Source organism: Durio zibethinus, chromosome 6, assembly GCF_047325235.1.
Source record: "Durio zibethinus cultivar Kanyao isolate XHJ-2024 chromosome 6, ASM4732523v1, whole genome shotgun sequence".
Taxonomy (NCBI): Eukaryota; Viridiplantae; Streptophyta; class Magnoliopsida; order Malvales; family Malvaceae; genus Durio; species Durio zibethinus.
The window spans coordinates 1816204-1832710 of NC_143167.1; the positions used below are offsets into that span (position 1 = coordinate 1816204).

At 33.3% G+C, this 16507-nt stretch overlaps 3 protein-coding genes across 3 annotated transcripts; 1 reads left to right on the forward strand and 2 right to left on the reverse strand.

Annotated features, from left to right (window-relative positions):
* Positions 1–1968: 1968 nt before the first annotated feature.
* Positions 1969–3695, forward strand: LOC111286680 (uncharacterized). The gene is made up of 4 exons (XM_022876800.2): positions 1969–2370; positions 2529–2651; positions 2748–2909; positions 2986–3695. Exons 1-4 carry the CDS (start codon positions 2231–2233, stop codon positions 3581–3583), a joined length of 1023 nt encoding a protein of 340 aa, XP_022732535.2. The 5' UTR covers positions 1969–2230; the 3' UTR covers positions 3584–3695.
* A 115-nt stretch (positions 3696–3810) lies between these two features.
* Positions 3811–9519, reverse strand: LOC111286677 (U-box domain-containing protein 33-like). Its single transcript, XM_022876798.2, has 7 exons — positions 9147–9519; positions 8533–8651; positions 8136–8245; positions 7221–7797; positions 6239–6790; positions 5201–5923; positions 3811–4496 (listed from the first exon to the last, which is right to left on the reverse strand). Exons 1-7 carry the CDS (start codon positions 9433–9435, stop codon positions 4314–4316), a joined length of 2553 nt encoding a protein of 850 aa, XP_022732533.2. The 5' UTR covers positions 9436–9519; the 3' UTR covers positions 3811–4313.
* A 1586-nt stretch (positions 9520–11105) lies between these two features.
* Positions 11106–13857, reverse strand: LOC111285188 (actin-like). Its single transcript, XM_022874485.2, has 5 exons — positions 13682–13857; positions 13069–13141; positions 12560–12953; positions 11604–12217; positions 11106–11286 (listed from the first exon to the last, which is right to left on the reverse strand). Exons 2-5 carry the CDS (start codon positions 13126–13128, stop codon positions 11221–11223), a joined length of 1134 nt encoding a protein of 377 aa, XP_022730220.1. The 5' UTR covers positions 13129–13141; positions 13682–13857; the 3' UTR covers positions 11106–11220.
* Positions 13858–16507: the final 2650 nt, after the last annotated feature.

Genomic DNA, 16507 nt, shown 5'->3' on the forward strand with positions numbered 1-16507 from the left:
CCTATTAAAACCCTCTTTCCCTAAATAATTAAATAAGGCTGGTCAAACTCGATTTTACATCTATGTTTATTTCATTAATATTTTTTTTATAAAAAAAATCATAATTTAAGAATAAAAAAATGATAAATATTAAAATTTAAAATTTAAAATTATTAAATATCATTTATTAAAAATAATTATATAAATCAATTAAATTAAATTTTAAATTTAATATTTCATCAAGATTAGACTCCATTTACCTCAATAAATTTTGTTAAGGAATTCTAAATCACTTTACTTGTATGATATGAACAATTAGTCAAATGATACATAGAGACGACTCATTTGAGATTGTCTGTAATTCATTTTAATTTCCATCACAAGGTTCGACAAAAACACCATAGTCAACGATTTCAAGTTGAGATCTTGACTCAAGATTAATATATTGAGGTGATAGCGCTGACTGCTGCCAGTGCGGGCACACCTGATGGAAGGTATTGATCAAATAAAAGTAGCACTCGTGTCAGCCGATGTGGCGGTGGTGGTAGGGGATCTAGCAATCTTCAAAATGCCGACATTTTCAACATCTCCGACCCCCCCCCCCGCCCCTCCCCAAAAAAAAATCCTATGATTAAATGTCGTGGTTTGGGTGATTAGAATATAATTTCTCCCCGTCGGTATGCAGATGACATTTTCTTTAGCAATATCTTGGTACCTTCTTCAAATTTTAGATTAAGCTTTAAATTATTATTTTTAAAAATTTTTAATCTATTTTTAAATTTTTTAATATTAATTTAATAAAAAAATTTAACTCATAAAAAAATTTTAATTTATAATATTTAAATATCAATTTTAATTACGAAAAATAAGTCGGCATAAATTTATAATTATTAGATGATAATGAAACCTAATACACTAGCATAGAAAGCATCGGACAATGCCTTGAAAGTTGAAACACATCATCTGATGTTTGGGTTTGGTCCCAAAGTTGTAGCTAAGTCAAGTCCCAAACAACAAGTTGGAAATTAGGCAAATCTCATTTATTACAAGGAATATAAAAAGAAAAATGTCTAGGTCACACGTTATACTTGCATGGTAAAAATATGAAACTAATGTTGTTGGTCCGAGTGATTAAAAAATAATTTTTTAAAAATTAATCTTGATTTTAAGTTTAATAAATAAAAAAATAAATATTAAAAAAGTTTTTTTTTTTTAGATTTAATTCGATTTTGAATTAATTAAAATTTAAAATAATTATCAAGAGAGATTTCAAATAAAAAAATGAGAAAATTTCTTGAAAATTCTAAAAAAATTATAGTGTTTGCTAATAAATTTTACCTTAACATGTAGTTTGAATATGTGAAATATTGGTTTTGATATTGGACGTATTCATTGAAATTTTTTAAAAACATGGGATCTGGAACTCTTGTAAGTTCTAAGAACATGGGATTAGGAACTCTTGTAACTATTGATAATCCTTGAAATGAAAGGAAAATATTACTGTTATTCTATATGACTATATGCAACTAAGGAATTAAAATAAATATGCATATTTATTTTTTGTACATTGAGAATGACATTTTTTTAATTTTAAAAATAAAATAAAAAATATTATATGTTTTATTTTTTAATTATTTTATTTATTTATTATATTTTAAAAAGTATCTGTTACTTTTCTAAGCCTATTTGAAGAATTTAAAAGCTTTCCGGTCAGTGAATATGATAATTTTTCTCATATATATTATAGCCAAATTTACTACTTCCAGGTTACCTTCTTAGCTTCTCTCTCAACACCACCCTTGGCTTGTCTTGTCTCAAATAATAGGCTACTACAGTACTAATTTAGTCCCTGGAAATAGTAAAACCTACTTGTTCCTAGCAGCAATTACTTTTTCAAATTCAAAACCAAAGCACCCGCTACCCAACAGCAGGGAGATGTTGACTTTATCTGCATTGTTTTTTAATCCATTCTATGAAACTCCAAATCATACCGTGAACTTTACACAGCATTTTTTTTTTTGGGGCAACCAAGACATTTCAAATTCCACCTATTTCCATCACTGAAATCAGCTTTGAAATCTTCTCCTCATTTAAACCATCCATTGTAGAGGGGATAGATATTTGGTCTAGTTTCATCTACTTCATTGAATTTCATTATCCTGATGGTTAAATAAAGTCTACCCATATCTAAAATCTTGATCTAGATTACATTTCTTGATTCAACTTTTCCTAATCTTTATTACATTAGACCATGTCCACCTTAAGCAAGAATCCTAGCAGCAACATGGGTTCTCCTTTCTTCCATGAATTCAAGAAACAAGCTTCTTTCTTTCTCAAGGAGAAGATCAAAACAGCTCGGTTAGCTTTAACTGATGTCACTCCTGCTCAGCTGTAAGTTTGTTTTTCTTTCGCTTTCTTGTCTTTGATATGTCTATTAGGCCAGCCAACTGTAGACTGTAGTTTTCTTCTTCTTCCTTGTATCTTTAATCCAAGATTTAGTTTTGATCTGGTTGTGTTCTTCTTTTGGTTCCTTTCTTTGTTATCTGCAGATTGACTGAAGAAGCAACAAATGGGAATACATGGGCACCAGAGACACGGAACCTGGGTTCCATTTCAAGGGCTGCTTTTGAATTAGATGATTACTGGAGAATTGTAGAAATTTTACACACGAAGTTTGTATCTCTCTTGGTTTCTTTCTTTCTTTTTTTTCTTTTTTATGAGATTTTACTTGTGTGATATTCCATTTGATCTTTTTTTGTACAAATCAGATTAGCGAAATTCGAAAGAAAGAAATGGAGAATCTCTTACAATTCTCTGATAGTTCTTGAACATTTGTTGACTCATGGACCCGAGAGTACAGCAGAGGAGTTTCAGGATGATAAAGATGTTATTTTAAAAATGCAAAGCTTTCAATACGTAGACGAGAAAGGGTTTGTCTAAAACTTCATTTGTCATTTGTCATTTTGTGGATCTTTACTTAGGAGATTTAAAATTTTTTATGTGCAGATTCAATTGGGGGTTAGCAGTTAGAAAGAAATCAGACAGAATCCTGAAGCTGCTTGAGAAAGGACCTGTTTTGAAAGAAGAGAGAGACCGAGCTCGGAAGCTAACAAGAGGGATCCAAGGCTTTGGGAGTTTCAGCCAGAGGTCTTCTTCAACACAATGCATTTTACAGGAATCACCACATGTACCATATGGAAGAAGTAATTCTGACTATAACGATCATGAAAATCAGGAAAATCAACTCCCACCTACAAATGAAGGTGGTTCGGTACAAAAAGTTGATAAATCAGAGCGGACCAATGAGAATGCACCCTTTTCGGTTGGCAGGAAACAGGAGATTTTGGAGTCTTGGAGCAGTTTCAGTGAAGGACAAATGTTCCAGAAACCCGAGGTTCAAACAAGTTTGAAAGAAAACTTGGCTCCCATCAAGGAAGAATTTCATAACTGGAGTACCATTGGGGAGTCTAATCCTCTCATGGGCAGTGACAATGAACTGAAGGCAGCAATTCTGATAGATGATGATCACCCTTTCAACACCACTGAGAATCAAACTACTTCCTCAATGCTCCTTGCTAGAGATGGCATTCTCCAGGGATGTTGAGAGATTCTTTGGATTCTGAAGTTGTAAACTTATACTACAAGGTCTTACCTGTATTCCTACACCTGGTTGATTTTCAGTCAACTAAGTAGCTATGGTTTCTTGCTCTTCTTAAGCAGAAAATTGGTTTTCTTTTTTTTTTTTGGTTTTTGAGGAATAGAAATTTCAAATTTGTAAGTTTAATTCAACAATCAACTTCACAAAATGTCTGGAATAGCGTAGAGATAAAATGCACACAATCAGATACAAGGTTTCTGATTGTCCTTCAAAATACTAGTGACTTACAACATATGAACATATATGATTGATACATCTAAATCAGCATCCTTTCCTCCAATAATTTACAAAGCCATAAACAACCTCAAACTTTAATTTTTATAGTTATATTGATCATTGTACAAGGTAAAACAAATGAATTTTCTATCATTGATGACTGCACATTATAGTATACCAACACCCTGTGACTTCCAAGTGCTTGTCTGTCCATGCCAAACAAAGATTCTTAGAATCCGTTTCTTGCACACTATATGACACCCTCATTCTGATTTGGTCAATGCCTATGTTTTTGGTTGGGCTACTTGGGTACACAACCATGATGCATGAAGCCTAACTTGATGGCAAAGAAATCAGTGTGACCAATCCCCAATCGTTGCATAATCTACAATGGTGAAGCTAGGATGCTACTATATACACTTATAACATAGGCTACATGCATGCACGGAATAGAAAGAATTCAAGCTTTGCAAAGCCAGTCTTGAATTGCCTGACGTAATGCGTGGTTAGGAGTAAGATGCAAGTGACTCAATTTCAAATTGGTCATGGGTGAAGTTTCACGGCCATTTTCCAACCAGCCACGTATGGCTTCTCCTTCATATGTGAATCCATCTGCTGCCACTTGAGGGTCATGCATTATTTCCTGGAAAAAAGAACATATTACGTGTGAGATATATCGTATGGCAAAGTCATACCAATAAGATGTTAAGCAGCCTTGCACCTCAAATGTCAGAGTCCTGAACTAAAATTTGGCTCAAAGCAGCTTAGGCTGTAAAGAGTTTCAGTAGCACTTGTGATCCGGAAGTATCCCTAGAGCCTTTCCAGAGTTTCAAAAAGTTCAAGTTTCATAAACAATACTCTGCCTAATTACAACCTATCCACAAGCCCAAATCCTAGTTTGAAAGTAATGCTTCCAGATGTTTCATTTTTATGCAAGAGGTTATTTCTTTCTTTGTGCTGAAAGGTGTGTGAGTAATTATGTGTGCAGTACAGCACACACTTGGAGATGTCAAAAAACCACACAAGAAATTCCAATAAATTCTCTGGCCCAAAAAATTAAAATAAACTCTACGCTAGTTTAGGATAGGTAAAAGGTTAAAAAGAGTTGAGAGTGCTAAAAAACAAATTCATCACCTCTTAGAGGAATTATAAAAGGAATCCAACTAAATTGAAGATAGCTTAAGCTATTAACTAGGTTTCAAGCGAACTGTCAAAAGCAGCTCAAAACGACCTGATTAGGTCATTGGCAAATTAATTCATTTAAGTGACATTGTCATCAATGAGTATTGAAAGAGTCCTAAACTCCTATTATTTGATATTGTCATATATGAACTGGAAGACGCTCACCTGAAGGATCGGGCACAAAAAGAAAGATGGCACTGGCCGCTCCTCAGAGATATGCAACTGCCCCAGTTCCCTCACCAGAGATGGTCTTAGATCAGGCCGCTCCCTACCATACAACTCACAGCATTGCAGCCCTAGATCCACCAAACGCCTTGCCACAAACGTAGGCCATTCTCCAGCTGATGTATCCAGAATTGATGCTAATTTACCACATGACACAGCTTTCCGCACCTCACCTGCTAACCCAACTGGTGGCCTCCCAGTGAGTATCTGTAGAATGATCAACCCAAAGGCATAAATATCAGACTTGGGAGTCAGGACTCCAATCCTATGAAACTCTGGATCTGAATATGGAAAAGCACCCTTTGGCTCACTACTACGTCGGAAACTTGGGCAATATAGAGTATCCTCAGTTACCAGCCTTGAGATACCAAAATCACATATCTTGCAGCTTAATTCTGAATCAAGAAGAATGTTTTCAGGTTTCAAATCGCCATGGACAATTTTTTCAGGTTTGTTACAGTGCAAAAAGCAAAGAGCACTAGAGATTTCAGCTACTATCCGAGCTCGGGTCTCCCATGTCAGGGGAGAAACACTTGTTTTCTTGAAAAGCCGATCTTGGAGACTTCCTTTGGGTAAGTATTCGTATACTAGGGACCAGGCTTCAGGGCATACACCAAGCAAAGTCACCAGATGAGGATGTTGTAATTTGCTGAGAACTTGAGCCTGCTCCATAAATATACAAACATATTATTACACAGAAAATTACAACTGTAGACTAGTAGGGTATATATAATGAAAAATTAAAACTCAAAGACTAGTAGGCAGTCTTCTCACAGGCAGAAAATTTTGATAAATTTGGGTTACACCAAGGTGTAAACAACCCATGCGCATTTGTGGAAGAGAAGGAAATAAAGAATAATCAATTGCTGAAGCAGTGGCACAGAAGAAAATCAACACAAACTTGTTTCTATTGTGATAGGGAAAACAACTATACTGCTAGAGGAAGCTAGAGAGAGAGAGAGAGATAGAGATGGCAACCTCCTGCCGAAACTCTGATTGCCCTTGCATGTTATGTGGATACAGCTTTTTTATAGCAACAGTTCGACCCAGCATTTCCCCCTTGTAAACACAACCATGTCCTCCCATTCCAATTTTGAAGCTCTCAGAAAAATTGCATGTTGCAGCTTCGACATCTGCCAATGAAAATACAGCTAACTCAGGCAAATCTTCGACAAGCCCAATGAAACCATTACAAGTAGCAGCTCCAGCTTCCCCACGACTTCTCCAACGTTCTAACCAGCGAACAGCTTCCAGTTTTTGCTGTCTGATTCTCTGCTTTTCCTGTCGTAAAGTTGCAATGGATGCTTTGATAAGTTTCAATTCTCCATCAGCTTCATCATGCCTACAATTTGCTTCTTGAGCACGACTGTTTAGTAGAGCAACATTTCTCATGGTCTTCTGTAGCTCTCTTGTTACTTCTTCTTTTTCTTTTATGAGCTTTTCTTGTCCTTGCATGGTAGTTCTAAGGGCTTCCTCAGCTTGTTTTCTAAGTATAACTTCATGAACATGGGCAGATTCAAAATCTTTGAGCTGAAAAGAATCAGATCTCTAAACTTTTAGAAGAACACCCAACAAAATCCAAAAGTTTAACCTTACTTATATTACTTTCCTTATCATCATGTGTTCCAATTTAGAATCCCTAAAAACTCTGTAAGCAGATTTGCTAATATATTCAATCAAATTCATTTTATATCTTAACTAATACTTTTCATGAAAGCCAACAGAAAAAAGATTCAGAACATGCTAAGAAGCAGGGATGAAAAGGGTTGCATTTTCATTCCAAGTTCTCTTGCTTTCAGTATAAGTCTATTAATACCATAATATGAAACACCAACAATATGAAACAGCAATGAAATAAGAGAAATGCACTGCAAAAGATGCCATAAATCGCCCGCTTGATTGAAATAATGAACTGCAAGATACACAATCAAAGTCCCTTCAATGGAGTGTGGATACCTACCTTGTTGATAGCTTCAATAGCTTCTGATTCCAATTTTTGGCATTTCAGTGACTCTGCTAATGCTTCATTCCTTGATGCCTCAGCTTCCATACTTGCTTCTCTGAGCCGACTGCATAGACTTTCCTCCTCATACTTTGAATAAGAATCTAAAGACAATGTCATTTCAGAAGAAGCACTTTCGGAGCCAGAAGTACAACTTGGGCTAGAGAAAATCCGATAGTAGTGGGGGGAATATCTAGTGGCAAAACTAGATAATGTGGGTGTCAGGGACACATCCATATGATCTGGTTCACTCTCAGTCAATGGGGTAGTTCCGGCAAAGGTTATACTTTGAGCAGATTTAGAATGAAGATTTTCTGGGTGGACTAAAGAGTCAACCTTACTACGTGGCAGTGAGTTAGCCAGCATTTGTGCAGTAGTAGTGGCTTGAACAACTAATGGCAAAGAACCTGGGTCTTCAGAGGCTTCCCTTGTCCGCACAAGTTTCCCTTTGTTGATAAACCATATATCACAGAAGCAGGGAGCATTTCTAGCAACATAACTTGATTTGCTGGAGCTCTTTTTCATCATCCTGCAACTGAATTAAGCCAAGGGTGAAGATTATTCTTAAGCACACCACGGGAACAAAACCTAAGTGATCTATTATTTGCACCCAATGGGAGGAGAGATGAAATGATTGATAAACACTTGCGCTATCCCAAAAATAAATCTCCATACTAGACTTAGTGTACAATATGTTCTAAAGTCACTCATTCAAAAAAGGAAAAAAAAAAAAAAAAGAAGAAGAAGAAGAAGAAAGAAATGAAATGCAGAAGAAGTAAGAGTCTTGCACATTAAAAATAGAAAAGCAGACATAATTTGGAATATTTCAAAAATGGAAAGGTGAAAATTCAATTTTTGGACAGGAGTACTTACTTTTCTGGTGTGGCACCCATAACAAGGTTCCTAATACTGTGTCTCTTAACCAGTTCTAAAATTCCCTTATGAACCTGGTCAGCTTCAATGGTGATAATGCTTGTCTTCACCTGCAAAGTGAATTCTTTGAAAATGAGGCCACTAAATCATGGAACACAGCAAAGGTATCCGAATTTTCCTCATAAGATTAAACCTATAATCACTTAAAACTGACTGAAGAAAGAAGGTTCTGATAAAGCAAAAACATCCAAATTTCTTATGTCTAGAAAGTCTCGTCTCAATCATATTTGGCGGTTATGATATAATTCATACGCTACAGATTGTAGAATTCAATTTCCCTAATGAAGCCCAAAATTAAAAAACCTGCTGGCCTAGAAGAGAAACAGAGATACCATACCTTTAATTTTCTGCAAACACTCAAGTAATTTTCTAAACGCTTCTTCAATTCTTCCTTCTCCTCCCTTCTATAAGCAGAAACAACTTCATCATTGGCTTGACTTGCTGGTAGTTTCCCCACTGCCAAATTATGACAACCAACAATATATTATTAACAAAAACTTTACATGAAACAAGTAACTTATTAGACTGCTCGAGGAAAGAGATCTGAATACTGAATCCAACAAGTACCATGGATCACATTTAGTTTAACAACGAATACCCAGAAGTTAATAATAAATTTATTTAAGTTCAGCTCAAATTAGTCCATTTTACAAATACTTTAACAACTTCCTCATTGTCTTTGGGAACTCATTCCTTCTTCTTGGCATGATCTATTTTTATTTTTACTTTTCTTAATAATAATTAAAAAAAAAAAAAAACAGAAAGAAAACCCCAAAACATAATTGAAAAAACAAAACATTTCCCATTTGAAGATAACAATGATCTTCATCAAAGACACGCAAAAAAAAAAAAAACATAAAAAGCAGAGAAAACCCAACATTAACTAACTATTCCCAACAAAGTCATAGTATAAAACAAAATTGTATCCAGACAAATAGAGAGAGGTTTTACATAAAGTGGGGATCAGTGGAGAGGGCTGGTGAACGTGAAGCAAACAAATATCTTTACCACCAAACCGCCCCAATGTCCAACTTATCAAATTAACCGCTTTCTCGACCGACTTTCCCACTGCTACAAAAACTTTATCTTTTTCCCCAGCGCCAACTCCACCAGCTTCCTCTGCTATTTCCGACAACCGGGTACTCGCCGGACGGTCAACTTCACGACTGAAACTGAACCCTGAAATGGGTTCTCGCGTCGGGTCCTGGTGAGGCAGGTGGGCCGGGTTTAGGAGCTCCATTTAGTTTGGGAGAGAAGAGAAGTTCACTGGTTTTTTTTTTATCCTCAAAGGGGTCTTTTCATGACAATGTTTCGCAATTGAGATGAAAAGAAGTGAGATCTTTTTTCAATTTTATGGATGGAAATTGGAATTAAAAGATTCTTTTTTTCTGGGTTACAGTTTCTGCGAAAGGAGGCAGGAGGCTTGACTTTTCTGTTGACTCGATTAGAGAGAGAGAGAGAGAGAAGAGATTTGTCGGAGTAAGTAGAAAATTTATGTATTGAATTATTGAGATGAATGATCATCTGCAACTTTGAGAAAAAAATGGTTACTTTTTTTTTTTAATTTATAGATGTTTAAATTTGAATTTTAAATTTATAAAATTGAACTTTTAAATACCGTTGAGTGATTTAACTAAGCTAAATTATTGATTTTAAGCTAAGCCTCTTTGATTTGGTTACATAGGTTTTACCATGTGTTTTCTTCTTTTTTTTTTATTATTTTTGTTAAATAATATTAGGAAAAATTAAGAAAAATGTGTTTGTCTTAAACAATAGTAGGAGAAACTTTAAAAAATAAATTACCTTAAATAAATTTTAATTAACACAATCGATCTCAAATACTAACCAAAAAATAAACTTTAATTTTTACTCATATATCTTTTTTCTTTGTGTTTAAAACTTTATTTTTGAAATTTAGTTTAATTTGAACTTGAAGCTTATCATGAACAATATAAGACAGAAATCAAGATTACCTACCCTTACATAGATATAATTAAAAATTAATATGTTTTCACTAGTGAAGCAGGTTACTGGTGCAAAACTTTGTTAAAGAAAAATGAGCTGGCGTGAAAATGACAGCAGTTGCCAGAGAAAATAGGTTCAAAGCTTGGTTTTAGTCAAATAGGCACTGCCACTGACCAAATGTTTGTTTGGAAAATGTCGTTTTTGGTATTTTAGCACGCTTGTATCTTTCGTAGTCTTTTCTAATTTTTTCCTTTTTTTTTTTTTTTTTAAGTAAACACGTTTTAGATAAAAATGATGCCCTTATTGTTTAAGTGATTCATAACCCATTATTATTAAAGATATAAATAATATTTTAATACTTATAAATTATTTAAATTCAATTTAAATAAAATTTAAATTTGATTCGAATATTATATCAATCGAATTAAATTCGAATATTTTTATATTTGATTTAAATAGTTCATAAATTTAATTAATTTTTTATATTTTAATTATTTTAATTAATAAAATATTTTGAATTCGAATTTAAATTTTAACATAAATAATTAAATTTTTATTCAAATATAAAAATTAAAATTATTTTTACATGTTAATCGAATCTAAGAGTTTGAGTAATTCGATTTTTATTTTAAGTCAAGTTTGAATTAAAAAAAAAAAACTCGATCAAATTCGAATCAAGTTTCAAGCTTCGAATTTAAAATCAAATTCAAACTCGAGTTTGGTATTGATTTAAACTCGATTGATTATACCCTTAATTATTACTAGCAAGCCCTTTTAATTTATGAGAGATTTGAGGAAGCGTTTGGCAAATTAGCCGTGGGGGATTGCATTAAAAGCATACAACAATTGCGAATAAGAATGCAAATGAGTCTAAGTTATTCGTGAGTTAACGGTGCAAATAGTTCATTGCTTCGACAATATGAACATTTAAGAAAATATGAGAAATAGGGGGAAAAAATAAGAAAATTTAAGAGAAACAGCATAGATCAAAAACTTGCGAGCTGAAATTGGTTTGCCAAAAAACAAGACATTACTTTTACGCCTCCTGCATTCTGAAGAATTAGAAGCACTTCCTGTGCACAATAGATGGGCCAGATTCATCATACTCTGCCTTAGCAATCCACATCTGCATTCCAATTACAATGAATAAATGTCTTTAGTACAGTGTATGAAGCTTACTAGAGTGAAAATGAAAAGCAAGAAGGAAGATATATGAATACTGTTTAGTTCAGATGTTGAATTAAACAAACTATTTCTGGCAAAGTACCATTCATGAAGTAGAAGAAGCTAATGGAGAGAAAATACTAAAAATAGCAAAACATATGTCCCAAATGCCCTCCTCAACAATAAAAATAAAAAGCACTTTTATATGAATGGTAAAAGCATTTAGTCTGTTATATGAACAGCAACTACATGCATTCGGCATCACAAGTTAGATAATACCTGCTGGAAAGTACTAAGAGATGCCAAGATGGAGCCTCCAATCCAGACACTGTATTTCCTTTCAGGTGGAGCCACCACCTTAATTTTCATGCTGCTTGGGGCCAAGGCAGTGATTTCCTTGCTCATTCTGTCGGCAATTCCTGGGAACATGGTAGTTCCACCACTAAGAACAATGTTTCCATACAAATCCTTCCTGATATCTACGTCACACTTCATGATAGAATTGTATGTGGTTTCATGAATGCCAGAAGCTTCCATTCCAATCATCGAAGGCTGGAAAAGGACTTCTGGGCATCGGAAACGCTCAGCACCAATTGTGATCACCTGGCCATCAGGTAACTCATAGCTCTTCTCAATGGCAGAACTAGTTTTGGAAGTTTCGAGCTCTTGCTCGTAGTCAAGTGCAATATATGCCAGCTTCTCTTTCATGTCCCTCACAATTTCACGCTCAGCTGTAGTGGTGAATGAATAACCACGCTCAGTCAAGATTTTCATTAGGGCATCTGTAAGGTCACGACCTGCTAGGTCAAGACGGAGGATGGCATGCGGTAGGGCATAACCTTCATAAATGGGGACAGTATGGCTCACACCATCTCCAGAGTCCAGAACAATACCTACATAAAGTATCGTAGAGGACAGTTAATAGATGAAATATTGGCAGGGTACACATAAATTACAAAGATACTGATGTTAATTTCTAAGTATAAGTTATAGGTGTTGGATGACGAAGACTTTATAATCATTATGAAAATCACTATATGAACATAAAATCAATAGAAACAGGACAAGTGGAAGAAATAGGAACCAATTTGAGGTCACTTCACATTTTCCCCTAATTAATCTGCAAACAAAATCCTTCAGGATGCTAAGTATGTTTTGAACTAAAGAGCAAATTTGTGTTTGAGATTGTTCAACTCGAGTTTTATCCATGATATTGAGAGTAATCAATTGCTTACCAGTTGTGCGACCACTGGCATAAAGGGAGAGAACAGCCTGGATAGCAACATACATGGCAGGAGCATTGAAGGTCTCAAACATGATTTGGGTCATTTTCTCACGATTGGCTTTTGGGTTGAGAGGTGCCTCGGTGAGAAGAACTGGATGTTCTTCTGGAGCCACACGGAGTTCATTGTAGAAGGTGTGATGCCATATCTTTTCCATATCATCCCAGTTGCTAACAATACCATGTTCAATAGGGTATTTAAGAGTTAGAATACCTCGCTTGGACTGAGCCTCATCCCCAACATATGCATCTTTCTGACCCATGCCAACCATCACACCAGTGTGACGTGGACGACCCACAATGCTAGGGAACACGGCCCTTGGAGCATCATCTCCCGCAAATCCAGCCTAAATAGAGCAAAAGGCATCATTGAAAAATATCACACATAAATCTAAAACCAACAGCTTAGAACACCAGATCACTCATAAAAATATGAAAGACAAGAGTATCCTGATTCGATACCTTAACCATCCCAGTTCCATTATCACAAACAAGTGGTTGAATATCCTCACCATCTGCCATCTTGTATCACCAGCTGAAATAAAACATCAAAATTAGATCAACTTCACAACAATAAGGGAAGCAGTCCACAATGCAACAACCATGATTTGAGTCATTTATGAGCCAAGACATAACATCAAAGCATCCCCACATATGAAAAATAAAATTTGTGAGAAAATTCCTGGTCCACAAATAAATAATACAATGAATTAATTAGAGAACAGAATCCCTTTTGATTGATAAAAAAATTAGAAACACAAAAAGAAAAAAGCTAATTTATTGAACATGAGTGAAAATGAAACTATAAATCATCCAAGATCCAATCATTAGAAGGTAAAGAATCACAAATTATCCAGTGATTACAAACAAGAACCATTAAATCAATTGAAACAAGAACAGATACATACAATTCATACAAAATTATCAAAATGCCAAATCAAAATCAGATAAAAAAAACCAACAATATAAGTAATATTACATAATAAAACGGGAATCTTGAAATATCAATTTATTGTCTATTTTCTCTTTTTCCTCTATTTTCTCAGGAAACAAACAGAAGGGAAAGAGAAATCACCTGCGCAAAAGCAATTGCAAAAGGAAAACCAGAGAAAGATGATCCGGCTGCCCCGCCCTTTGGGTTCCAAGAGAGAATTTAAAAAAATAAATGGTAAGTGAATAATGATGAACTTTTTTAAATTCAAAACGCGAATGGAAAGCCTCTTGGTTGTTTTTAAAATTTTTACCGGGTCCTTCGGTTGTATGCTCGTTTCAAGGTTAAGGAGCGCTTCAACAGCGCCAAAAACCGGTAAAACCGGTTTCCCATCCATCTTAAATAATTTTCTTTGTATTCTATATATAATATGTCTTCGTTATTTCATTAATATTAACAAAAATAAGTCAGATTATAAACAAGATAGTAAAACTTTCCCTTTTTATTTTTTATAAGGATTTTCACTTTAAATTTTCAAGAAAAAAAGATTTAGAAACTTTATATATTAAATTTAAATTAAAACTTAATAAAAAAAATTACCAGTGATTTTGATTTTGAATTTTATTTGGATAAAAAGTTCGAGAAAAAACTTATTAAGTTTTTTTCTTTTGTTTTTTAAGTTATGGGTAGGTTTTGAATTTTTTTAATTTTTAAATAATTTCAATATCATTGAGATAACGACTCATTAATAATTTTTAATTATTTTGATTATTGTTGAAAAAAAAAGAAAATTTAAATTTTATAATTTTTTTTTTTTTTTTTACGCAAGGTTTTGAATGTGTAATATTGAGGCAATCAGGCAAATGCCTAACTAAATTAGTATAGTGTTTGAAAGTGGAGATAGTTGGTTGGTAAATCTATGCAAAGTAATTATGTAAATCTCAATAGTTCTCTACTGTATTGTGTTTTTCTTCTAGACAAAGTAATTATTTTAGGAGTAAGTCAATTAAAATTTATTTTACAATCATCCAATTTTAATCATGAATTATGTATGGTTCACATAATATTTTTGTGATTAAAAAACTAATGATAGCTAATCGAGTGAGTGTTTAGCATTGCTTATGAAAAAAAAAAAAATTATTGCAAAAGCATAAGACGCGTGTTTGACTTTTAAACTCGAAAATTTTTAACTTAGGGGAAAAGTTCATTTTAGCTTTTAAACAAATTTATAAATTTAAATTTCTCCAAAAAAAGTTCTAATGTTTAGAAACAAATATTTAATAAAATTTTTTTACGTTTTCATTTTACTTTTCAAAAATAAAAAACTTAAAAAAATTATAAATGAAATTAGGGATGGCAACGAATCAGATCCGGATGAATTTTCGCTCACCTCAAACTTGACCCGATTTTATACCCGTCAAATTCGAATCCGATCCGATCTAATTTTTTTATTTTTTTAATATTCGAACTCGAATTTGACCCGATATTTATATAAACAGTATCCGACCTAATATGATCTGATCTTAAATTAATAAAATATTATTTTTTAAATATAAATATTTAAATATATAATTATATAAATATATAAAATAAAAAATTAATTTAAAAATTATTTTTATATAATATCGGGTCAGGTTGAGTCTGGTTTGTCTAAAATCTAAACCTGACATTTTCTTAGCGTTACCCAATTCGACCCGAAATTCGATTTAAAAAAAAAAATCAATCCTATAAGATCGAATCGGATTGAAATTCGTTGGAGACGAATTGAGTTGTCCACCCTAAGTGGAATTGTATGATTTTACACTCATATTTTTATTTTGTCTAAATTTTTTATAGATTTTATTCATTTTTTAATTAACAAAAATAATTCTTTACTTAGTTTTTTTTTTTTACTTAAAAATGTTATGATTTAGTTTAATAAAATTATCTATTTCATTTTTTTATTTATTTAAAATATACAAAAATATTATCAAATAGTTTTTAATATTCCACATCACTTTTGCATTAAATTTGCCCAACATATTAATATCTCTTTAAAAACTTTTAAAACGAACAACTTAATGCTCCAACCGAGTCAACACCTACCTCTTTTTTGTCTTTTTTATTTGCATGGGCCCCGAGTTGTTTATTTGAAAAAAAAAAAAAAAAACTTTATATAAATCGAAGCACACTATTTGGTCTTATTAACAAAAAGCCCAGCCTACCAAGACTGAAAATTAGGTTTGGAGTTTACTTGCTCATTGGGTCCTAGCCCACTCAATGAGCAATGGACTTTAATCTACAATCAAAACCGCTTTGAAAATGAGTCCGAGTCTTCTTCCAAGCCACTAGACTCGCATCAACTGAAAATCACTGAGCCCTGTTTCTCTTGCCCCCACAAAATAGGGGAACACAGGGAAAAGAAAATTATAGCGCAAATTTTGCATGTTATAATCATCCCTTTGCTTCACCAAAAACGCTGCTTGACACTCGAAAACAAAACACCTTTAATATTAATATTTAACGATAATCGCGTAATTTATTGATATAATACTGATACAACATTATTTATATATTTAGATTCACTCGACATAATAATTTCTTTGAAAATATTTATATTTAATAAAATTTAATAAGTGCAATTCTTAATAAATTAAGTTATGGTCTAGAAAAGGAGGAAATAGGCTGCTATTCATATTATGAAATTTAGATAGTTGATATGATCATAATAACCCAATATGATCAGAATCATTAGTTAGGAAACCAATAAATTGATAAATTTTATGGACCATAAAAAAAAAAAAGAAAAAAAGGGAAAATGTAAGAATATTTTAAAGGTCCTACAAACATTATGTGAAATTTTGGCACATCTATTTCTTTTGTCTGAGCAGAAGAATGGATAGATCAATAAAAGCATCCCTTAAGGAGGTCTATGTGCGGGCCATAACTGTATGTTCATGGTTTAAAAATGACCCTAACTTAATTATTAGC